The sequence below is a fragment of the Podarcis melisellensis genome (genome assembly GCF_964234715.1).
Source record: "Podarcis melisellensis genome assembly, chromosome: 7".
In the NCBI taxonomy this organism is placed as follows: Eukaryota; Metazoa; Chordata; class Lepidosauria; order Squamata; family Lacertidae; genus Podarcis; species Podarcis melisellensis.
Window position 1 is genome coordinate 6,518,532 of NC_138539.1, and position 24,976 is coordinate 6,543,507.

General features: G+C 43.0%; 1 protein-coding gene across 13 annotated transcripts in view; it reads left to right on the forward strand.

Annotated features, from left to right (window-relative positions):
* PTK2 (protein tyrosine kinase 2) overlaps positions 1–24,976 on the forward strand; it is a 195,371-nt gene that overhangs the window by 101,186 nt on the left and 69,209 nt on the right. For all 13 annotated transcript variants that reach the window (XM_081918697.1, XM_081918686.1, XM_081918696.1 and 10 more), the window contains 7 exons: positions 8,834–8,913; positions 13,485–13,547; positions 18,418–18,472; positions 20,762–20,902; positions 21,663–21,740; positions 22,527–22,634; positions 24,837–24,954. In XM_081918697.1, the coding sequence (XP_081774823.1) occupies positions 8,834–8,913; positions 13,485–13,547; positions 18,418–18,472; positions 20,762–20,902; positions 21,663–21,740; positions 22,527–22,634; positions 24,837–24,954 (643 nt within the window). The remainder of the gene's footprint in view (positions 1–8,833; positions 8,914–13,484; positions 13,548–18,417; positions 18,473–20,761; positions 20,903–21,662; positions 21,741–22,526; positions 22,635–24,836; positions 24,955–24,976) is intronic.

Below are 24,976 nucleotides of genomic sequence, written 5' to 3' on the forward strand. Positions count from 1 at the left end.
TTGATAAGGCAGAGCAGCAGCTGAGGGCAGATGGCAGCTGAGCGTTACCCTAATGCAAAGCTTTGCTTTTAAAAGCTGTAAAGAAAGAAAAAAACACCAGTGTGTATTTTCTTTGGAGCATGGAAGTCTTGTTTAATGATTTGTCTGTTGTAAAACTGGCCAAAAGGGAAGGGAGGACTTCTATAAATGAAGCAGAGTAGTAACCAATTTTTACCATTCAACATTGTAGAAGCCATGATGATTCCACAGGATAAGAAACTTACAACAAATGGGATGTAGAGGGTTTCATCCTCGACAGTCTACTTTACTTCTTTAACAGATGCGGAGAAGGGACAGAGTGCTCTATCAGTCTTTAGCCACTTTGCTTGCCTGCATGCAATTCCTTATCTACTTATGGCTACCAGGCAAGTTCTGAAACACAAGGCTGCTTTAAATAATGGCTTATTTAGAGGTCACATTCTGTGCATGGGTTCAACAGTGGCTTTAAATCCATTTGTCTTCATTGCTGACAGTGCTTGTAAGGAAACCTTGAAAATATACTAGATTGAATAATGCTTTGTTGGTGGGTTGGTAGAAGAGGGTAGAGGAAGCTCTTTTCCTTCCCTAGTAACCCTCTGGATTTTCATTGGGCACAGAAAATGACATTCACTTGGACCCAGCTTTACATGTCTTTGTTTCTACAGTAACATTCTGGGGACTGTTTTAAATGCTACACTCACCATGGAGATTAGCATCCCCATGGTGAGTTGAACTACCAACCTGCACACGCACACCTGCTCTCTCCATCTGTCTCATGATGTTATGAACAACTTTGTACATGTGTGTTCAGAAAGGAGACGTCTGAAGAAAACATACTATTTAACTCTGCACTGTTAGCACCCCTATGCCCAGGTGGAAGAGATGAAAAACAACCTCAGATTAATGTCTTGCCACCTTATCCTGAGACTCATCTTGGTGCCTTTGGATTGCTTGCTGTTTAATTAATGCATGATTGGCTTCATACTGTGAAAGCTGGACATTAGGAACCTGTTTCAGATCCTTTCCTATCCCTGAAGCCACACCAATAAACCTGCTACCTCCCCTTGCACTCAGGGCTCCTCAGTTTCACCCTCTCCTGTTTATGTGCACCTCCTAATTAAGGCATGTTAGGTTGACTGTAACCTCATCCATGCCTTGCCCTGACTTATGCTTTGGGGGGGGGTGTTGTATCTTTTTTGCTGCACAAAGATGAAAACCTTGATTATTCCGTGTATTGTCTAATAGCAATCTTCTCATCTGAATTAAATCCCCAGGCTATGGGGAATGTTTCTTCCTGAGATTTTGTTGCTGTAAGGGCTGGGGGTTGGGAGGGGGGGAGATCTGGCTAAATAAGGCACATGCCTTCTAAAACATAGCAGCTGCTGCATAAGGCAATACAGTCAGTAATAAATTTATTCTTAACTCATGCACCAGGGTAAGCCTACACTGTTTGGAATGTCCAAACGTATGAGCTCTTCATTCCTCTCATCTTGACTGTGTATCGCGCCAGTCTGATGTGCCAGGGAACTTGACTGCTGGCGGGTTTTACAATTGTTCCTTAATAAATGTTTTGAAGTCTGGGAAGTGACTAGTCAGCAAGTTATTCAAGAAGTGCGCACAACCAGTGTTCTGTCTCAACAAAAATAAGGATCCTACTGAGAGAGCAGACTTGCTGTATTTTTGCTTTTTGTTTCCCAATAAGCTTTTAGCCTGTGAAAGGGTTGCTGCTATTGGGGCTCCTGGCTTAAGCTCAACTCTGTGTTTACTCATAATAAGTCCCACTGAGTTAAATGGGGCTTTCCCTGTGTGTGTGCTGCATTTCAACCTTGAATCACTTTCTCTGGTTCATCACCCCTTCCCCTGGTGCTTAAAGAGCTTAAAGAGAAACTCTCAAATGGTTGATCTCAACCTGCTTTTAATTCTGATTAATTCCCGTTGGAGTAAAATTCCAAACTGGTGTGGGATTCTTCTCACTGAGTCTGGGACTACATCTTTGGCAACAAACACGGGTTTCCTAATCTCATCTTTTCCTCCTGCTGTGCAAAAGTGGAGGAGGGATGGATTTGCAAGGGGGAGCGTGAGTGGTGAGCTGTGTGAGAGTGTAGGGAAAGAGCTGTCTGCTGCACAGTCTGAGATTCACCCTCCCTAAGAATTCTTTTCTGCCAGCCAGTATTATACTTGAACAAGTTCCGGAAAAGAATTCAAAGAGGACCTGGAGAAGAAAGCATGCAGGTGCAGGACGGATTAAGCACCTTTGGCCCACTTGACTCTTCTCCCTTCCAAATGCCCTCAGCTATTTTAAATGTCAACAATAAACAGGGATTTGGAAATTCTGTTTAAGCTTTTGAACTGGCAGTTCTTGTCGTTTACTGCTCTGAGGCAGTGTCTGCAAACTTGCAGTCTCACCAGTTCCTGTAGCTGCCTTCTGCCATAATGTCTGCATGGTGAAATAAAGGTTTTTGGGAGCAGTCACCAACTCTCTCAGAATCGAACTCCTAGATTCACAGATTATGATGTGCAATTTTTTGAAACGTGAGAACCAACAAAGAGTCCTTAGGAACTGTTTTCCAATATGAAGGTTCAGATTCCAAAGCTGTAAAGTGGGCCATAGTTAATGTATTTACTCAAGCACCCCCAATGACAAAAGAAGAAGAAAACAAGTGTATGATCTCAAATAGTCTTCCCCAACCTGGTGCACGCCAGTTGTTTTGGACTACAATTCCCATCATGCTGTCCATGCTGGCTATGGCTGATGAGAATTGTAGTCCAGCAACTTCTGAAGGTCACCAAGTTGAGGAAGGCTTCCCTGGAGTCTTCTGTGCACAGCAACATTTGCTGTATATGAACATATTTAACTAATAAATCAGTGGTTTCCAGATGTCTGACACCCAAGCTATTTCTATGTATTTATTTGTGCAGTCCTCCCTCTTAAAAGTAGGGACCCTCTTAGAACCCTCACCCTGTGTTTCTTCATGAATCAGTGTTCAGGTCATGCTTCCTCCAAGTGCAGGCAATTAGCTGCATTTTTGCACTAGGAATGATGCTGTCACCACCTGATACAATCATGCTGCACAATTGCTAGCTCAAATCAGACAGAGACTGACTTGAAGAAGTTAAGGCCAAAGCAGTAAATCATGCAGAGATGCAGCAAGTAGCTTCCTCTGTGAGTGTAACATTCTAGATTCTCTGAATCTTTTAAATAATTTAATTACTTCTCATGCCTATCTAGCAGTTCTCTCGCCACATCCTATTGTTCCCTAGCACAGAGTTCGGGAATTGCTACTTTAGCATCTCTGGCAGATTGAAGTTTCGGCTTACCCCTTTTTCCTGGACTTCATGAATGTTCTATATTTAACCTTAGTCAATGGAAGAAAGTTTAGCACACAGCAATAGTCTTTGGGGCACAGAGTATTCTTATCTTCTGAGCAGCAAACTGCTGTTGTGGTGGCAGCAGGGTGATTAGTGAACATCACAATTACTAACAGTATTCCTGAAGAAGGAATTGCATTGGCTGCCAGCTAACTCCCAGGCTAGGTTCAGAGCCCTATACAGCTTGGGACCAGATTGTTTCACCACCAAAATACCCAACTGATCACTGTGCTCTGCAGGAGAGGGCCCCTTATGGATGCCATGCTATCAGGAGGTCCCTTTTGCACATTGTCGGAATTGGACCTTTAGTGTGGCATCTCCTACACTTTGGCACTCCTTCCCACTTAATATCAAACAGGTGCCTTTTCTATGAGTTTCTTGGCACCTGTCAAAGACCTTCTTATAAAAAAAGTTTGCAGATTTTTATCTTGCAGTTGATATCTTTCCTGGATCTGAACTGATTACTTGCCCAAGACATTTGGAAGCTTGGGTGGAACAGAGAAAACCAGTGGGATGTGGTTATCTCCAGATGCTAACACTTGAGGAACAGCAAGGAAGGATGTACTTGAGGTGTTGTCACTCTGTAATCAAAGAAGGCATTGACTCCAGTAAGCTAGAAATCGAAAAAGGGAGGGACTCCACCACAGAACTGGGCCCTAATAGTAATTGAGTACAGGGGTTGTGCTCTTCCCCCCACCATTGAAAAGCTCAAGGAGATCTTGAGATGAAGAATGAATTCAATGAAGCACCCACAGGAGGAAATGTTGTGGCAATAAGGTTCAATTAGCTTCAAAGTCAAAAATTGTGGTCACGGCAGTACAGTGAAGGAGCAGCAAGGCAACCATTATAACAAACCTAGCTTGGTAGCCATAGGCGAGAAAGGATTCCATGTTCATGAGGGAGCAGGAGAAGAAAGATTGAGCACTCTGTTTCTCTCTCCTGCACCCAGTACAGAAATGTGCAGAGGACTGTTGCAGGAAGGATGAAGCTCCACTCTCTCCAGTTTGTTGGCAGGCTAATAATTTTGTTGTTGCAGGCTAGTAACTTTTGTGGACTTGCTTTCAAAGCTGCACTATAGTTAAAAACAGCATGAAGATCAAACTTCTTTAGATGAAACAAAAACAAAATCACTGCCTCACCTTCTAAAGGAAGTGCTTCTGGAAAAATTGAAATACTCACATTGGACTTTTCACTTGGAAAGAATATACTAATAATAAATTTATTTATTTAAACCCTGTGAAGCAAATAAAATCACAAATGCTGTAAAAGCACAAACATTAGCTGAGCTGGTTATCTTATCAGTTATGATTGTTTGGTTTATTTGATTCTTCTGTTCGTTTGTTAAAAATAATAAAAGATGCTAAATCTATTTTATTCCATTGATATGGGTTATGGATTTCTGTTTGTTTATTTGGTAGGTTTGAACCCTACTTTTTGAAGAAGAAAAAAACTTCACAAAGTAGGTTACAGTTTCAAAAATTACGGCATTACCAATATGCAAAATATAAAAATGGATGCCCTAAATTAATCTGTCAAGTATATCTAGCAAAACAACATTAAAGTCCAATAGGTGTCCATAGGGCCCTTTATATATGTTGCCTGCTAAAGGCAACTGAAAATTGCTACCGGTAATTTCTTGTTTGTGATACCTTCTCTAGAAAGTCTTAATTTCTGGGTACTGTACTGCTGCTGTGCATTGTTGCCCCAGTTCTTGATTCTGAAGAAACAAGAGTTTATTCCCCGAAGAGATGGAAATCTTTAGGACCAAAAACAGAGCACAGTATAATAGGAAATGGTTTCAGTATACTTGGCTGAAACCAGCATGTGCTCATTCACCCACCAGTGTTTGCTTTCTGCTTAAGAAATTATTGTGTGTATGGTTACTTGTTGCTTTCATCTTTTTAAAAGTTTCTTTTTTGGAGATTCGGGGATTTGGAGGGTGAGGAGAGAAACTGTGATGCTGCAGTAGACTGCAGTTAGAGAAATGTTTAAGACATAGCAATATGCTAGGGCAGTTGGCTTTAGATTCAGATAGGAGGTACAATCTTACTGTTCCTTTCCATTTGTGTTAAGGGGAAATTGTTTCCTGGATGTGTAGTATCCAAAGAAGAATTCGGAGTTGTGATCTAGGTGTATTTGCTTGGCTGGTTTGATGCACTTCACCAAGGCTAGAGCACTTTAGAGCTTTTGAGGTGATTGCACATTTCATCTTCTCCTTGACTGAGCATCTTGTATTCAAAACGCTTTTTCGATAGGGTACAGTTGTAAAGTGTTTACTTTTATTTTTACTTCTTTGCATTCTCTTAAGACTGGAAATAGTGTTTCTGGGGCTTGTGTGTGACCCTTTTCATGCACTGCTAACTCAAAGCAAGCCCAAGAACGTTTCCTAAAACAACGCTTTTCTGTGCTTCTTAAAATTCCTAGTGGTTCAAGATCAAAGACAGCATTAGACATCATATGAAGGTGGGGAGGAAAGCACGAATAGTCAAGAGAGAGACTGAAGCACTATTGAGTGATGAACCCAAAAGAGAACATGAGCATACATGTGAAATATGGGAGCAGTGGCATATAGCAGTCACGGTTGTGTTTTCATGGTCATTGGGAGCAGCAGATAAGTTTGCATGGACTATTACACCAGGAAGTCTGGCATGGAAAGGAATAGATTGTCTGGGGAGGAAGAGATATTTGTGGCTGGGTGGCCAACCTGTAGCAAGGTTGCCTTAAGTGGCACAGGACATGTAGACGGTGACACTTCTGTAATAGGAGCAGGAGAGCACATGGTCCTGGCTGTGTGGGAGTTGGACCTTCCCTTTTGCCTGCCTCTCCTCTTGCCTGTTCCCACCACTCTGAAGTGGTCAAGGGATGCTGAGGTTTTCATTCTAATATGAATTAGTGTGGCACTCTTTTATATTTTGCCTTCCATCTGTGGCTCGTGTGCCAAAGGCTAGCACCTTGGTTTTGGAAGTGAATGGTAAATATTTTAAGAGACACAAGCAATGGAAGTACAAGTCATGTATGAAGCAGAGGCAGATTTAGGGCAACATGACCAGTTTGCCTGCACTAGGTGCTGAGCCAAAAGGGCACTGCAGGGAGCGCTGTAGAATGGATGGGAAGAGACGGGGGGCACCGAATTTTTGGGTTACCCAAGGGCACTGCTGAAATTTGAGAGCCCAAAGTCCGCCACTGTAGGAAGAGGTCCATAGATAGTGCTTTCTTATTGACATAGGAGAGGCCTTCCCTGATAATTAAAAATCCTAAGTGAAGCACAAAGTGCATTTTCCCATAATGTCAAACATTTAGTATAAAAAAGCTACAGTACAGTGGTACCTCTGGTTGCAAACGGGATCCGTTCCAGAGCCCCGTTCACAACCTGAAAGGAATGCAACCCACGTCTGTGCATGCGCGGGTCGCGATCCGCCACTTCTGAACATGGCATGCGTGTGACGCCATTTTGCGTGTCTGCACATGCGCGAGTGGCGAAACCCGGAAGTAACCCTTTCCGGTACTTCCGGGTCGCCACAGGACGCAACCTGAAAAAAACGTATCATGAAGCAAACGTAAGAAGGTATGACTGTACAGAAAAAGGGGGCAGGGGTTGGTTAGAATGTTTCAGACTAGGGTCTGAGAGACCAGAGTTCAAATCCCCACTATGCCAGGGGTGACCTTGGGCCAGTCATTGCCTCTCAGCCTAACCTACCTTATAGGGTTGTTGTGAGGAAGAATTAGGAGGGGGAGACTCCTTGGAGGAAAGGAGGATATGAAAGGCATAAATAAAATGTATTCTACTGGACTGTGGTTTTGCCCATGGCACTCTTATTTGTTTTTTTTACTTTGCTTCCTCTTTCTGATTATGAGGGAAGATACAGCACAAGGTGTCTAAATGTTTGGCTGAAGGTTTCGTGTACTATGATTCTGACTATGAAAACTATCCTTGCATACCAACCAGTGAATGTTATTAAAAAGAAATAAGAAAGAAAATGTTATTGTACGTGAACACACATTGATTGTCCATATTATTTGGGGAAGTTTAAAATTGAGTTTTCCATTAAGGCGAGTGATTTAATAGTGAAGAAGGGTGGTGCAATGGGAAAAGAACCATATAATTCAAGGGGAAATACTACATTAATTAAAATCAGCATGTTGATCTGATTAATGTAAAAGACTCTTTTTGTAAAGCAGCTTTGCAAGGATTTTAAATTAATATACTAGCTTCCTGGGGAAGTATATCATTATAAAATTAATGTAATTGAACAGCAGTTCTAATTAGTAGATATTAAGCTCACAATCATTTTGGGGAATCAAGTAAATATCCACCAATAAGTGCAGAAAAAATGCCAAGCTTTCAGTGTAATTCTGTTAAGCTCTGATTTGTTATCTATAAACTTTAAGCGTTTTTAAGATGAAAAGCCCTATTAGCCCTAAGTATTCATAAAAATTAAGTTCTCATGTAGGTTATCTCTGCTTACCCAGCTATTCACAACGTTGGCTGTTATTAATCATTCTTCCTTCTAACAGAGCTGTTTAAATGTCCAGTGATAGTCATGTGCTAATGTTAATTATTGCCATTAAAGTATACATCTCAGTCAAGGAGGTCTGAATTTCATTTGGGGATAAATTATATTTTTAATTACCAACCTTTATTTATTTACTTTGAGGGGGGCGGGAATTGGATGACTATTATTGTATCTGTTCTTAGCCCTCAGAATGGGTGGAGAGTCAGCTCCAGGACTCTCCTTGGAAAATCCTGATCATGGTTTGTTTCACAAACTGAGGTAGTTATGAGTTCTCCCACATAGTGACAGTGAAACAAAACCATGGGTTGTGTCCTCAAAGTTGGTTTGGTTTTCCAGCTGCACTTGCCTCACGTCTTTGTAGAGTAGCAAGCATCTGAGGTTACACAGTGTCCAGTTTGCAACCATTTCCATAAAAACAATGCAATAAATCTAGAAAAAATACGAATCCACAGTAGAAAATACCACATCACTTCAGGCAACTTCACATTTTGGAGGTATGTGATTGGAAGGCAAGCAGGAGTGATACACACTCCCTCTTTTGGCTTTTTCTTGGTTAATGTTTGCAATCAAGAGTCTAATGTCTTGCCAGTTGTGCATGTGTACATTTTCAGATTCAAGAATATTGCTCAGCTACTCTCTGCACAAGGGAAATGCACAGTATCCCTCTTCGGATGTTGCACAAGAAACTAGAATTCTTTTCCTCACCATACTCCTCAACCCCCACCCCCACCTTTTAATGAACAAATCTGCTCTTCATTACTCATGGAAAAGATTGCTTGGAGCTTGAGAATAATTTACCTCCAAAGCAGACTGATGAAATTTGCTTGGAAAAGTATTGAAACTTGCAGTGAACATGATATTTGAATGAAAGTATATTTGATGTCATTTATACTGTTCTTATATATGACACATTACTCTTTGTTTTACTTTAGGTGAAAAATGACTATATGGTAGAACTAGCAGACCAGGTGGACCAGGAAATTGCCTTGAAGCTAGGTTGCCTTGAAATCCGGTAAGGCAATATTTTTTACATATTTATTCAAACTTTTATAAGCTGAGCATTTCCCCTTATTCTTGATACCCTGATTGATATGAAAATTGGGTTTTTTTAAAAAAAGGTTTCCTTAAAAGTCTTTTTAGAACTTACAGTGTTTGGTGTAATACTATTGTAATGCTTTTAAATTTACAGATTTTCCCTTCCCCAAACTTCCAGTTAGTGGCATTTTTATGTCGCTTCTGCTCAGTTCACACAAGCTAAACTCAAATGGTTAGAAATGAGCCATATATTGAAAGTAAGGCAATACAAATACCGTATTTTTCGCTCTATAACACGCACCAGACCATAACACGCACGTAGTTTTTAGAGGAGGAAAACAAGAAAAAAATATTCTAAGCAAAACAGTGGATGTATTTTTGTGGTTCATGCTGTGGCCACAGACATGTGATCTGACGGTGAGTTTGGGGTAGCCCAATGCAAAAATCCTGAGGATCCATGTGGATCCATGCTAAAGTCGCCCTAAAGTCAGAGGGGCGCTGGAAGTCGCAGGGGCACTGGGGGAGTGAACGGGAAGCAAGAGAAGGAGAACGATGCCCCCCCCCCTCTCTCTCTCTCTCTCTCACACACACACACACAGAGTATCAATCCTAAAGTCACAGGAGAGCGCAGGGGCGCTGGGAGAGTGAACAGGAAGCAGGAGGAGGAGAATGATCCCTCACAAACACACACAGAGTATCAATCCTAAAGTCGCAGGAGAGCGTAGGGGCGCTGGGAGAGTGAACGGGAAGCAGGAGGAGGAGAATGACCCCCCCCCCACAGAGTATCAATCCTAAAGTCGCAGGAGAGCGCAGGGGCGCTGGAAGAGTGAACGGGAAGCAAGAGAACGATGCCACACACACAGAGTATCAATCCTAAAGTCGCAGGAGAGCGCAGGGGCGCTGGGAGAGTGAACGGGAAGCAAGAGAACGATGCCACACACACAAAGTATCAATCCTAAAGTCGCAGGAGAGCGCAGGGGCGCTGGGAGAGTGAACGGGAAGCAAGAGAAGGAGAACGATGCCTGCCACACACACACACACACACACACACACACACAGAGTATCAATCCTAAAGTCGCAGGAGAGCGCAGGGCCGCTGGGAGAGTGAACGGGAAGCAAGAGAAGGAGAACGATAGCTCAAGCGCGCGCACACACACACACACACAGCCCCTACAGTGGCTAATCCAAAATCGGACAGCAAAAAACTGCAGGCAGGGACAGAGAGCACGGGGTTGTTTTAAAGCAGCCAACCCCGCTCTGCTTCTCTCCCTCCTCCCCGGCTGGGCTCGCTGACAGGAGCCGCTTACACCCGCTTTGCTGTTTCAAAGCGAGCTACGGACTGCTCACAACTTCAGCAGATTCCCCTGCCATCTGTAGGCATTCGCTCCATAACACGCACAGACATTTCCCCTTACTTTCTAGGAGGAAAAAACTGCGTGTTATGGAGCGAAAATTACGGTACATTTTCTGTGGGAGAATGTTTCATCAACCCACATTTACAAATCGTGAAGAGTTGAAATAGGAACATTGCTGTTGCCCCTTCCTTAACTTATTGTCCAATACTTGTAAAGTGTAAAAAAAAAATTCTATAGAGAAAAATAGAGAAACCCAGAGAAGTAAATCTAAACATATTTTTACTCTTGTAACTAGGAATATTTGGCGTTCGTCAGGGAAAAAAAAGACTTACTGTCATCTGTCTTAATGTCTCTGATCTGAAACTGATTTTTTTGCCTTTCTGTTGCCTTTCTGCTACCCGCCGGAGCCTGAAGCTCAGTCGAGGGGATATTGTGTGCCCTAGATCTGAGCAATGGGCTTTGGAGACTGTCAGGCATCCAAGTTGCTTTGGTGGCCTTTTTGAAAAGCAGAATACTGGCAAAGATGTTGTGGTCCCTTTTCATGAGTTGTCTCTTAATAAATTATCCAGGTGCCATGCCAGAGCTAGAAACCTTCTTTCTTTCACAAATACACATTCTCACTCTTGCGAGCACAAAGTCATGCTCTTGTATTTTATAATTGGTTGCTGGGAATCACAAGTGGGAAGAACACTGTTGTACTCATTTCCTGCTTACAGGTTTCCCATAAGCATCTGGTTGGCTACTGTGAGAGCAAGGGTGGTTACTTATATTCTTAAAGCAGCAAGCACTTATTTAATTGAGATTATAGTGCGAGTTATGGAGCCCCTCCTGTTCAGTATGCCCCACATAGGTTAGGTGACCCTTCCTTTTCACAGGGATCAGCCACAGCTCAGGGAGCCTTTATCTGGAGTCTCGTTTTCTCCATGGCCCACTCTATAAACATAAATCTTTATATACAGCTCTGACTCTGCACCGAGGGGTCAGAATATTATTCAGATTTGTCTCCCCCTCCAGTGGGGTTGTCTTTGGAATCAGACTAGGTCCCTGGGTATCCCCACAGTGGAAGTACAGCAGGGATGTGTGGAATGGGGTTGGCTTTCCTACCATCCAGGGAATTTCCTTTGCAATGGAGACACCAACCCTCTTCTGCCAACAGCACGCCTTCTAAGTGTCTGGTGCTGCCTGCCTTCTGAGCTCCATAGCTGGACATTTGGTTTGGTTAGGCATCTACAGAGCCAAGCTGTATTTCTGTCTCCAGATACATGAATGCATATTATAGAATTGCGGAAATGTAGGGAAGGGCTGCAGCTCAGTGGGACAGTGCCTACTTTGCCAGGACTGTCTTAAGCATATCCAGTGTCGTGGTGCAAAGCTCCATCTGCCCCCCCCCCCGCCGTTTCCCAGAGTTTTTTTAAGGAGGATGGTGCTGCCAGGGGGCTGGAGGAGGCGGGCAGCAGCTGGAGGGCAGCTCCTCCATCAGGGAAGAGGCAGAGGCTGGACGCGGTGCCTCCCTGCTCAGCTGGACCCTTCATGCTGCGGAGGCCACGGCAGACAGAGGCTCTGGGTACGGCACTGCTTCGGCACAGCATGGTGGAGGTGGGTGAGGGCGGCAAGCTGATGCCAGGGGGTTCTGCGTCCAGCCTCCACCTCTTCCCTGGCGCCCTCCAGTACATGGCGCCCCGGTGCCTGGCGCCACTAGCCTCTATGGGTAAGACGCCCCTGTACTTTGCATTTAAAAGGTCCAGGTTTAATCCCTGCCACCGTCAGAAAGGGCTGGGAAGCCTGTGGCTGGAGAGCTGCTCTGTATGCATTTCCCCACCACCACTGTCACACTAAGCTTATGTTTCCTGGTCAGCTGAATGTTGTGAAACTGAGCCCAATATCACACCAGGAAGGCTGTAGAACATGCATGAAGGCTGAAGCCATGAAGAGCTCAGCCTAAGCCCAGCCCAACCCAGTCCTGCTGGGATACCAACCCTAAACAGCATTTTGTAGTCTCCTCCTATTTTACAAAGCACAATAATTTTTAGCATGTTAATAAACTCTTCCGGATTACGAAGAGAGACAAGAGAGATTTCGGAACAATAGCTGATGAAAATTCCCCAAGCGTAAAACTGTTGTTCAAGGTCTTTTTGTTGAGACAGTTGCTTTAGTTCTGCTATTGTCTTGCACAGCAAGACTCAGAAAAAGTAACAATCAATAAGAAATTAGTGGTAAATCAAGCGACAGAGTAATAGGGAGAGAAAAGCAAATGTTGAGCAGTAATTTTGAATTACACCATTATTGCAAATGCTCTTGCTGGCCAAGAATAATGATGGCTGGTACACGGCAGCTCAGCACTGTCAAAATTGCAAGTTTTAAAGAAATGTTTGGGTGGAAAGGTGGCTGAGGATTTAAATTTTCATCACAAGCATATAATATGGTTTGAAACAAGGAACTTGATCTTTTTGAATCACAAGCCCTTGTGATTGCAGATGTATAACAAAACAAATTAAAAAGTGAAAAGCCCAACACAAAATTGAGTAAGGTTTTCAGTGGCCAGAGGCTGGACATTCAGCACTTTGAAAAGCCTTATATATTGAAGTGCTGGCTTGAGTTAATTTGAAAGGATTCGGAAACTCCAGTATTCCTCTCCCATAACACAGGGATTCAGCTGCAGGAGGATGGTGCTATGTTTTTCCAATATACATGCAGCTATACATGCAGTTTAGATTAATGTACAATGCAAGTAGAATGGTTAAAATTATTAGAAAAAATTTAATAGAGTAAGTTGATTGTCTTAAAAATAACTATCTCATATGTAAATCTATTTGAATCACTTCATGGAAAGCATATTCTGTTGTTCGATGTTATAGCAATAAAAGGTGGGTCACAAACAGAGGGCACCTGTAGCAGTGCTTTGGGTTTGTCCTGGGATGAATGATGGGCACAGTTGTGATATCACACCTTGAAAATGCTCCTCAGGTGATTGGGGTATGGTAAGTGTGTATGCTGTGACTCTCTTAATCTGCGAGAGGATTTAGTAGCTTTATTATGACAAATTCAGCTCTTGCATGTTCATCGTTTAAACAGCAGTAGGTTTCTATTAGTCAAGTTGCTGAGATACTTTTATATGCACTGATGGCTTATCTTGTGCTTGCCCAGACAAGTATTTACTCAAGGTGTTTTTGTTTTGTGTCTGTGCTGATTTCAGGAGATCATACTGGGAGATGAGAGGCAACGCGTTAGATAAGAAGTCAAACTATGAAGTATTAGAGTAAGTATATCATTTCAGTTCCAGGCCTGAGTTGTCTCTTGCTTAGGAGAAAGAGGATAAGTTCCATTAGAAGCTGCATTACTGCCACTCTTCACAGGGAGGCCATGAGACGAAGTCTGCTGTTATTGCTTTAATTAAGATAAAATGGGAAATCGTAAAACCTAATAAATTTCAGACCTCTGAACCTATTGAGGAGGCAAGAGCTCATCAGCTTCTGTCTGACCAAGACAAATTGGATTCTTCATAGTTTAAACCTGCTGATATGCAGTATCATAGTGGTTTCAATCATCTGCATTCTGTTAATGCATCTGGGATCAGCCGGTCTAGTCCTACAGATTTAGCAGTGCTTTGTATAAAATGGATTTTCTGTTTGTGATTAGATTAATCAGTCACGGGACTAAATTACTTAGAGTCTTTAATTACTTAGCAGATTCTGGAATTATATAATCGGTGGCTTTGTTTTCCCTTTCTTTCCTTTCCTCCTGTACTAAGTTACAATGAAGTTAGCAAAATCACAAATTGCCCAGCATGTGCTCCAAACTTGAGTTACTCATCATTAAAAGCTGGAATATTGACCTAGGCAAACTGTGAAAATGTGGCTTCTAGCCAAATTTCAACAGAGAGCTGGAGGAGCTTTGCATCCAATTCCAAAAAGACAATTGGCATTGCTACAGCCCATTAAAGGGCAGTTTTGTTTTCATGAACTTAGCGGCTAAGTGCATTAGCAGGTTTTCTAGGAAGTGAAAGGACTTCCCTACTAAAGCCCCAATACAAAGCAGAAAGGCACGAGAGGGTATAAGTGTAAAACAGATGGGCAATATTCAGCTTCAATGCTATTTGAGGGTTTGGAGGACCTGCTATGAAAGCAAAAAGCAATGAAAATTGCAACATTAGAAGTGCTATATAAATGGAAGAACCACCAACCTTTCAAGGTATGTAGAGTTAGGTATGCCTTCAGTGTCCACTGTTATGTCCTACCAATATATAAACTGATTATTCCTTAACAAGCTCATTCTGAAATTGATAGAGGGATAAGAGGGTGACTGGAGGAGATAGGGGGGATTGTTTTTTTTGGGGGGGTTAATATTGTAAACCACCCTGTGATCCTTGGATGAAGGACAGTATAGAAACTTAGTAAAAATAGCAGCAACAGCAACCTGCCAGCTTGACATCGATACCAGGAAAGGTCCTAGAGTAGATAATTAAACAGTACATCTCTGAACACTTGGAAAAGGATGCTGTGATTTCTAATACCCAGCCTGGGTTTCTGAAAAACAGGTAATGTCAGACAAAGCTAATTTCCTTTTTTGATGGTGGATCAGGGGAATGCATTAGACACTGTTAGGTGGATTTGTAGCTGGTTGACTGACCAAACACAAAGAATGCTCACTAACGGTTCCTCGTCATCCTGGAAAAAGTGACAAGTGGGGTGCTGCAGGGTTCTGTCCTGTGGCTGTTGTTGTTCAACACCTTTATAAATAATAATAATAATAATAATAATAATAATAATAATAATAATAATAAATTTTATTTATATCCCGCCCTCCCCAGCCGAAGCCGGGCTCAGGGCGGCTAACAACAATCAAATAATCAAATAATCCAACATTCTAAAAACATTTCATTATAAAAATTAATTAAAATCAAATTGATGGCAACCGTTAAACAAAATTCTGTTCAGGTTGCCAGAGGAGGGAGTCAGGCTGCGCCCTGACCAAAAGCCTGGTGGAACAACTCTGTCTTGCAGGCCTTGCAGAAAGATGTCAGGTCTCGCAGGGCCCTAGTCTCTTGTGACAGAGTGTTCCACCAGATTGGAGCCGCAGCCGAGAAAGCCCTGGCTCTAGTTGAGGCCAGCCTAACCTCTCTGTGGCCTGGGACCTTCAGGATGTTTTTATTTGCAGACCGTAGGTTCCTCTGTGGGGCATACCAGGAGAGGCGGTCCCGTAGGTACGAGGGTCCTAGGCCGTATAGGGCTTTAAAGGTTAAGACCAGCACCTTAAACCTGATCCTGTACTCCACCGGGAGCCAGTGCAGCTGGTATAGTACTGGATGAATGTGATCTTGCAACGAAGACCCCATAAGGAGTCTCGCTGCGGCATTCTGCACCCGCTGGAGTTTCTGGGTCAGTCTCAAGGGCAGCCACACGTAGAGCGAGTTACAGTAATCCAGTTCGGAGGTGACCGTCGCATGGATCACAGTGGCTAGGTCAGGGCGAGAGAGATAAGGGGCCAACTGCTTAGCTTGGCGGAGATGAAAAAATGCCGCCTTTGTTATAGCTGTAATCTGCGCCTCCATAGAGAGGGAGGTATCAAAGATTACACCCAAACTCTTAACGGTGCTGGCACTAATTGCACCCCCGCAAGAGATGGGAGTTGTCCCCTCAATCCCATATCGTCCCGTCCCAGCCAGAGGACCTATGTCTTCGAAGGATTTAACTTCAACTGGCTCCCACGTAACCATCCAGCCACAGCCTCCAGACATCTGGTCAGTGTGTCTGGGGCCGAGTCAGAATGGCCATCCATCAACAGATAGAGTTGGGCGTCGTCGGCATACTGATGGCAACCCAGCCCCAAACTCCAGACAAGCTGGGTGAGGGGGCGCATAAAGATGTTAAAAAGCATCGGGGAGAGTATCGCACCCTGAGGCACTCCACACACCAAGGAGTGGCGCAATGACAATTCCCCCCCCCAAGCGCCACCCTCTGTCCCCGACCAGAGAGAAACGAGCGCAGCCATTGAAGGACTGTGCCCTGGATCCCCACGTTGGCAAGACGGTGGTCCAGGAGTTCGTGATCGGCCATGTCGAAGGCTGCTGACAGGTCTAGAAGAATCAGCAACCCGCCTCGATCCAGCTGCCTACGGAGATCATCTGTTAGGGTGACCAGAGCCGTCTCAGTCCCATGACCAGCGCGGAAGCCGGACTGGAATGGATCCAGAGCCGATGTTTCATCCAGAAACCTACCAAGCTGTTCAGCAAACACCTTGGATGAAGGAATAGAGGGGATGGTCATCAAATTTGCAGATGACATCAAACTTGGAGAGGTAGCTAATGCTGTAGAAGCAGAATCTGGATTCAAGATGACCTTAACAGATTGGAGAACTAGAGTAGATCAGGCCAGTGGCCCATCTAGTCCAGCATCCTGTTCTCACAGGCCAACCAAAAACAAATAATATTTATTTTTTGTTAAATATTTATTTGTTATGTTTTATCAGCTCCTGCAGTAAGCCAAGCTTCTATCATAGCCAGCCAGATATCTCTACAAGCAGAGCTTGAAGGCTGTTAAGGATGATGCAAAAACTGTTATAAAACTGTATAATATTGTTCATACCAATACACGGAAACCATGTACGGTAATAACATTAAGGTGGCAGTAATGTGAGATATTTTCTTTGTAAATATTTCCAAGATGTGCAGTGCAGTCCCTCTTGGAGTGCTCTTGCATGTCATGTAGACTGTCGGATTTATCTAATCCTACAGAGGAAGATAAACTGCATGCAGTTTGCATCTGAGAAGAAATACATCAAAGGACTTAATATTTATGAATGTTTTATCACGTTCTTCCCCAGTTTAGCATCCCTGCAGACACTTGTGCTTGTAGCGGCAAAGGAGAATGTTCTGCTGCCGTTAATCTTATATGTTTTGGGGAAAGATTTTTAGCAGGGTCTTTTTTCTTTTCTTTTTTAAAGAGGCCTACAATCAAATGCAAATGATTCCACTAAATGGTAGCTGGCTTTGTGCATCTGACATCTCTGAATACAACCTCTATAGAAAGGAGTCCATATCCAGTTGTGCATTAGGTAGTGATCCCTGAAACATCTCAAGTTTGGGGCCGCTATTCAGAATAAAATTAGGCAAAAGGAGGTGCCCTTTCCCAAGTGTCAAAGTTAGAGAGGGAGATATATATGTGTGTGTGTGGACATATACATACACATACAGTGGTGCCTCGCAAGACGAAATTAATCCGTTCCGTGAGGCTCTCCGTATAGCGGTTTTTTCGTCTTGCGAAGCAAGCCCATTGACAGCTTAGCGGATTAGCGCTACAGCTGTCAAGCGGCTTCCAGCGATCAGCTGTTAAGCGGCTTATCAGCGGAACAGCTGATAAGCGGCTTAGCGGCTTAAGAAAAGGGTGAAAAAAGCGGAAAAAACCCGCGGGGGGGGGATGCAAGATTTTTTTCGTCTTGCGAAGCAACCCCATAGGGGAATTCGTTTTACGAAGCGCCTCCAAAACGGAAAACCCTTTCGTCTAGCGGGTTTTTCGTCTTGCGAGGCGTTCGTCTTGCGGGGCACCACTGTATTTATGAATGATAAAGGGGAACCTTCCCTCAGTTTGTATATATATACATCCAGTACAATTGCCATTTAAATGATTGCTGATGAACTTGCACGTTATTTTTCACATTTAGAGATTAGCAGATTGGGCTAGTGTCACAAAGCTTCAAATATAGTCAACAAGTAATAAAAGTTTGTTTTGCCGGTTAGCACTACAAGTTGCTTCTGCTTGGTGTATTTGCCTTAGACATACAGTAAATAAGTAAATTGTTAAATGTTTTGGAACTGAAAGAGGGGGGTTGTTTTGTTTTTTAGTAGTTTGCTTCCCAACTAGAAGTTTATAAAAGAACTGTTTAAAATGATATATAAACAATGTTGAAAAGATTTTATAATTGTTGACTGTTTTTTATGAATTCTTCCTTGATTTGTTTATTAGCACACATTGTGCATATTTCCTCTTGATTTTATTGTTGATTTACTTGAGCAAGGCACACAAATCCCAAAATCTGTATTAGGGTAATGTATTTGTTTGATCAATCACAAAATCCTGTCCAAGTACAACAGTTCTCATAAACATGACTAACTATTGCTTTGATTATTTCAGGAAAGATGTGGGCTTAAAAAGATTTTTTCCGAAGAGTTTGTTGGATTCAGTAAAGGTAATTGTATGTTCTATTCAGATGCTGGAAGTAGTTGGATGGTGTGTGTTGATCATTCCATCTCCTGCCCCTCAAAGTGCACATTTATATACCATATTTTTCACCCTATAGGACGCACTTTCCCCCCTCCAAAATGAAGGGGAAATGTGTGTGCGTCCTATGGGGCGAATGCAGGCTTTCGCTGAAGCCTGGAGAGCGAGAGGGGTCGGTGCGCACCGACCCCTCTCGCTCTCCAGATTTCAGGAAGCTCTCAGCAAGCCTTGGAAGCCCGTGGGAGTTCCCGTCGGGCTCCCTAGGCTTACAGATAGCAGCCTGCATCTCGAAGCCCGGGGCAGCTGCACAGGGCGCCCCAGGCTTCAGTTCCCCGACCTGGTTTGAAGTGCCGCCATCCCGCTGTTCCCCGACCTGGTTTGGGCTTCAGGTAGATATCCGCAAGCAGTGGGAGCCCGGTGGGAAGTCGCGACGGTCTCCCAAGGCTTGCAGAGAGCTGCCTGTTCTGTGGGCTGGGGTCGGGGGAAGCTCGGGCTTCCCCCGCCCCAGCCCCGTGCCTGGGGGGGAAATAATTTTTTTTTCTTTATTTCCCCCCTCCAAAACTAGGTGCGTCCTATGGGCCAGTGCGTCCTATAGGGCGAAAAATACAGAATTTATTTAGTGCTGCCCATTTCATAGCGTTTCAAAACACATGAGAGGACAAGTAACCCCTGCTCAGGGGCTTACAATCTTGAAAATGGCCAAGGGAATGTGGTACAAGCAAAAAAAGACATAGGCATATTGAACAAATTCCTGACTTGTTTTGCTGTCAGTTTCATCTCTCAGGAGGTGGAGGAGGGAATACAGGGAACTGCTATTATTTATCTATCTAATTCTTACCAACGGAGACCAGCTGGCAAGTACACATGCAAGAACCTTGGGGTGAAAATGACTGTGTTACCTTGGAATTTGTGATAACTGTGTATGTGTAAACTGGACATAGCTGGACAGGTAACCTGGATTTTTGGAAAGCAGAGTTGAGGAATTTCTAGCAATGGCTAGAAATTCTGAGGGAGAAAAGAACTCAAGAGGGATGGGATATTGGGAAGTGTGGAATACTGAAGGCACAATGGCAAACCATTCAAGTTAGGAGGAAAAACAAAAGACATCTAAATAAGTTTGTGTGACTGCACAGAGAGCTAATGAGCTGAGATTTTGGAAAGGATATGTACAGGAGGCAGAAGGATGAGTACAATGAGTAGCTTACATCTGTAAGGATGTAAGGTATCAGAAAGGCTAAAATCCAGAAAGAGCTGAGACTTGAGAAAGGGCTTCTTTGGTTATGTTTAGATAAAGTAGAAGGACAAAGAAGCGGGTAGGTCTTCTGTTTAAGGAATTATTAACCAAAGATGAAGAGAGGGTTAGAATTACTCATTTTCTATTTCACCTCTGTCTTCTGCAATGAGATGAATTGTGTTCAACCTCAGGATAGGTAAGGAAGCTGTTAGAGAGCACCTAGCTACGTTGAAGGAGTTCAAGTTTCCAGGGCCAGATGAATTGCCGCCAAGGGTGTTGGAGTAGCTCGCAGATGTTTCAGAACCAGTGACTATTAATTGAGAATTCTTGGAGATCACATGAGTTGCCAGAAGACTGGAGACGGGCGGATGATATCCCTTTTTTCAAAAAGGGAAAAAATCAGGTCCGGGAAACTCGAAGTTAATTAGCCTGATGTCAATACCGAGCAAAATTCTATAATAGATTATTAAGTGTTCAATTTGTGAGCCTCAAGGAAAAGAGTGTGTGGATTACTAGGAGCCTGAATGGATTTATTTAATTTGTTCCTCCCAGTTCTGTACAATTTCCGAATGTCACAGGCTTCTGGGCAAGGACTACTTGAGGGTAGAGTAAATATTCTGAATGTGAATGTATGAGACTGAGAGGCAGCTGCCTGCAGTTTTTTCTTCACTTAATATTGGTTTAGAAAATGAGATCAAACCCCAGACATTGGCAGTTGGTCCAAGTGCATCATAATACTCAGATTGCCTTTTAACATTATGGAGTAATTAAATTTATTTCAACCTTTCTTCTGCAACAGCACCTGTTAAAGAGAGTTACATTGTTTTTCTTTATAAGATGCAAGGTGGTAAACAGCTGTACATTATTCATGCTTGACAACGCTTCTTTCTGCTTCAGAATTGAGAATGTTTGCCCCCCCCTCAAGTTTATTGGGCAGATGTTTCCAACCTTGTGGTGATGGATGCAGTTTAATATTCGCTCTTGCCGGCAGGACCTTACAGTCATATCTCTTTCATTACCCAGGCCAAAAACCTACGGAAAATGATCCAGCAAACGTTTCGACAGTATGCCAACCTCAATAGAGAAGAAAGTATTTTGAAATTCTTCGAGATCCTCTCACCAGTATACAGATTTGACAAGGAATGCTTCAAGTGTGCTCTGGGTGTAAGTATGCTATATCCAAGTGCTAGGGCATATTACAAAATAATCAGGGTTATTTGTAGGCAGGTCACGGTTTATTAAACTATGGCCAGCAGCTTAACTATCATTTATTGAGTATGGTTGAAGGTTGCTTGTTGACCAAGGCATGTTGTTCTTGCATGAACATTAGTGTTAGCCATGGTTTAGTGTTATGGGTGAACCTGGACGTTCTCCTTATGGAACTGTCACTACCCAAAAGGTACAGAACTGTAACAGAAGAGTGTCAGAAAAATTCAGATCACTTTCAAGGCTTGGCTGCTTTTTCTTGCTGGTGTTTTTCTCTATTCTCTGTTGTAATATACCAAGGTTTAAGGGATTATCTGCCAGATACATTAATGTGGTTCACTGTTATGTTCAATCCAGGCCAGAGGTGACAATGGTGTTTTTTTTAGGGGGCGGGGAAGGGAGAACAAGAGTTTGGTAAATGTGTTTGTTATATCCAGCTAATCACCAACCATATAATACAGTTACACACATTTTTAAGAATCATTTTTGAATTCGAGGATTGAAGACTGCACTAGGTTTCTGTGAGTCACATTGCCGCTGTGTCTAAAATTGAACTCTCCCCTGCTGGCTTTTTAAAAAAATGAGTTATTTTACATAATGCCAAGAAACAATGATAAACCTGTAAAGATGGAAGTTGTGTAGTAAATTTGATGGTATTTACCCAATTTCTTTTGTCAATGTTCTTTCCAAATCATCACCACCTCTGTTAATATAAAAGTCAAGCTGGATAATTTCGGTTGAGCTGGCCATTGGTCCAGAAGAAGGAATCAGCTACCTTACAGACAAGGGTTCCAATGTAAGTCTGCTTATCCACCAACTGTATTAACATGCCTTGGAGTAGGAGGTGTAAATGAATGTTTAGGTGGAGGTTAATCTCAAGTTAGATTTTCAGGCAAAACTCTACTGCTCCCATCTGTTTCACTGCCTAAACAGCAAACAAACCACAGTCAGTCTGCATTCTGTGCTCAGTCCTTATTGGACTGTTTATAGGGATTCTTCCTAAATACTTCTTCAAATCTTCTGCAATTCTTGGGCTTCTCCTTGGGTATCTCTTTCTAACTTGGGAGTTAGCTGCGTAAGCATCCTCCCCTGAACACTGGAAATAGAATATGATATTGCCACTCTTCATCCCATAACTTCTGCATTTTTGGTAGGCTTAAATTGACTCCTAGGGTTTTTCTTTCCATTATATTGTGTTCCCCACCACCAACCCCAAACCAGGCTTCTTAGATTTCAGGAAACTTGACATACAGAAAGCAAAGCAAACAAATGCTGTGTTGATTATGCTTCCCTCCACCCTCCTCTCCTCATAGGAGATCTCAAGTCAGTTTCCATTTGGGCATTCTGCCAATAGTTCATATTGCTCCATGGTGCTCTAGGCCAAGAGTTGCCATCTCTTTGCTCTCGTCTCTTTCCCTGGGCAGAGCTTGTGACATTGCTCTGAGGCTCTATTAAAAATGACAGGAAACTGGCAGAATAGGGTAAACTTCAGGAGGATAGTGATAAGTGTTTAAGGATGGTCGGGTGATCTATAGTACTTGCTGTTACTGATGCTTTCACTTTACCCCACACTTTTCTGTAGCTTACTCACCTGGCAGACTTCCATCAAGTTCAGACCATTCAGTATTCAACTAGCGAAGATAAGGACAGGAAAGGAGTGCTACAAATGAAAATTGCTGGAGCACCAGAGGTAGGTAGATTACTGTTGAGCTTTTTGTTGCATGGTCAGGCAATGAGACCTAATTCCTTATTGTACTTTATCAGTACTTCATGAACAGAGGTGGGTGTCTCTCCCAGGGCAATGTAAAAATTTGGATCATTGCCTCAGACTTCTTTGTCCCGAGACTGCAGCCCTCTGCATTAATAATGCTAAGAATGATGTATAGTAGAGTCCCAGATGCAGTGAGGTACCTGCCATAGTGCTATTCTTTCAGGCTTCTTGGATCCAGAGTGGCTGAGATTATGTCTGCCTTGCCAGTTGTACTGGACCACATGCCCATGCTACAGTTCTGCTGTTCCTTTTGCAGTAACCCCATGGTGATGGTTGCAGTGGAAAGCCATTACTGCCCTCTGTGGGTGCTCCTTATTATGGTGTGTTTGACAGAAACTGCTACCCTTTGGAGTGTGTGAGCACTACATATTTGTGGTTAGTGTGGGAAACCATGTATGGAGTTTTGAACCTGAGAATGACTCTTCCCTGACCTAGCTGTTACGTTGGACGTAATCAGGAAAACAGTGGAGAAGAGCGAGAACACAGAAATGAACAGTTAAGTCATATGAAACATGGGTGCATTTCTCTGCTTTGGGAGATGTTGTTACTACCCAAGAAACCTGCACAATGCACACAGTGCTATCCAGAAAAAAGGTGTGACTAGCAGAAGCTTGCTTTTGAAACTTGATGCATGGAAGCATACTGAACAGCTCTTTAGGTAAAGGTAAAGGGACCCCTGACCATTAGGTCCAGTCGTGATCGACTCTGCAGTTGCGGCACTCATGTGGCCAGCATGACTAAGCCTGACTTTCTGATCAGCAAGTCCTAGGCTCTGTGGTTTAACCCACAGCGCCACCCGCATCCCATGAACAGCTCTTTAGTTGGTACCATAAAACTTCATCAATTATACTTGGTGAAAATGTGGTATATTTTGTGCTTAATATTTTTCTTGAACTGTATGAACCTTGCACACAATCGATAAGCAAGTATTCTAGGGTTAAATAAGAGACATTCAATTTCTAGTTAAAACCCAAACTGCATGCACTTCTTTGGTTATTAGTTGTTATTTTATTCCAGATAACAATTGCCAATCAAGTTTAACCTCTGTTTGTTTATTATTTGCTTCACACAATTTATATTCCACACCTTCAGCATTAATTTATGTTAGCACAGGTAACAAGTAGCAAGAACAATAAAAATACAATTGATAAATTACAGACACCCCCAGTGTGTGTGTGTGCGTGCGCGTGCGCGCGCACGCACGCATTCCAGGTCATCACACACGATGGCAGCACACATATAGCCTGCCCTCCCCTCATTCTGCCCCCTTTTCCTGCCACTTCTGGGTCACACATTCTTTGAATGTGTGCAAAATGGGAGTTGTCTGTAATGCAATAAAGCATAGAAACTAAGACAACACTGTGAAACATCATTTCACCCATCTCTTCAAATAGCAAAATCAAAACTGCTCCAAGTTAGTTTGTTTTTAAAGAAAAACAGCAAAACTACCTTTTGCTAAAAGCCATGAGAAAACAGGAATGTGTTTGCCTGATGCCTAAAAGGTAGTTAAGTAGTAACTGCACTGGGCCTCCCTGTGGCATTCCAAAGGTGAGGAGCTGTCAATGAAAAGCCTTTCTTATCAAAAGGTGAATTGTTTCTGAATTCTCCTCCCATTGCCTCATGAATATTGCTGATGCCTAGTATGTTTTGGGTTCATTTCAAATAATTACAGTCCTAATCTTATACATTCTGAGATACAGGATGTAGATGAAAACCCTCCATGTGGAGAGACGCATGAAGGCAGCCGCACAGAGAAAGCAACTTATGAGCTGATTCGGCCACATGGAGATACACTGCTTTCCAGCAGAGAGATGGGACTTGTTGGCAGCTGAAAAAATACGCTGCTTTATTCATGCGAACTGGCATTAGAAAGTGGCATTTGTCATTGTGGTCGTGCCAGCTCTCATGTTCACATCCTCCATGGGGCCGCTCCCATGTGAAAGGCTTTAGGGTGTAACAACTGGGACCTTTTAATCATTTACTCACTTTCCCCCCTATTTTCTGTTTTTAAGTTGCATGCTCTGCTCTGACATAACAGCTCAGCTGCTCTACTAAATGTTTGTGTCTGCAAATAATGCCTCTTTGTTTGCTGCCCTGTTTTCTCGCCCTCTTTCTCTCTAGCCTCTGACAGTGACAGCACCATCCTTAACCATTGCAGAGAACATGGCAGACTTGATAGATGGCTATTGCCGGCTGGTCAACGGTGCTACACAGTCCTTCATCATCAGACCTCAGAAAGGTGAGATAACATTTTTGTAGAT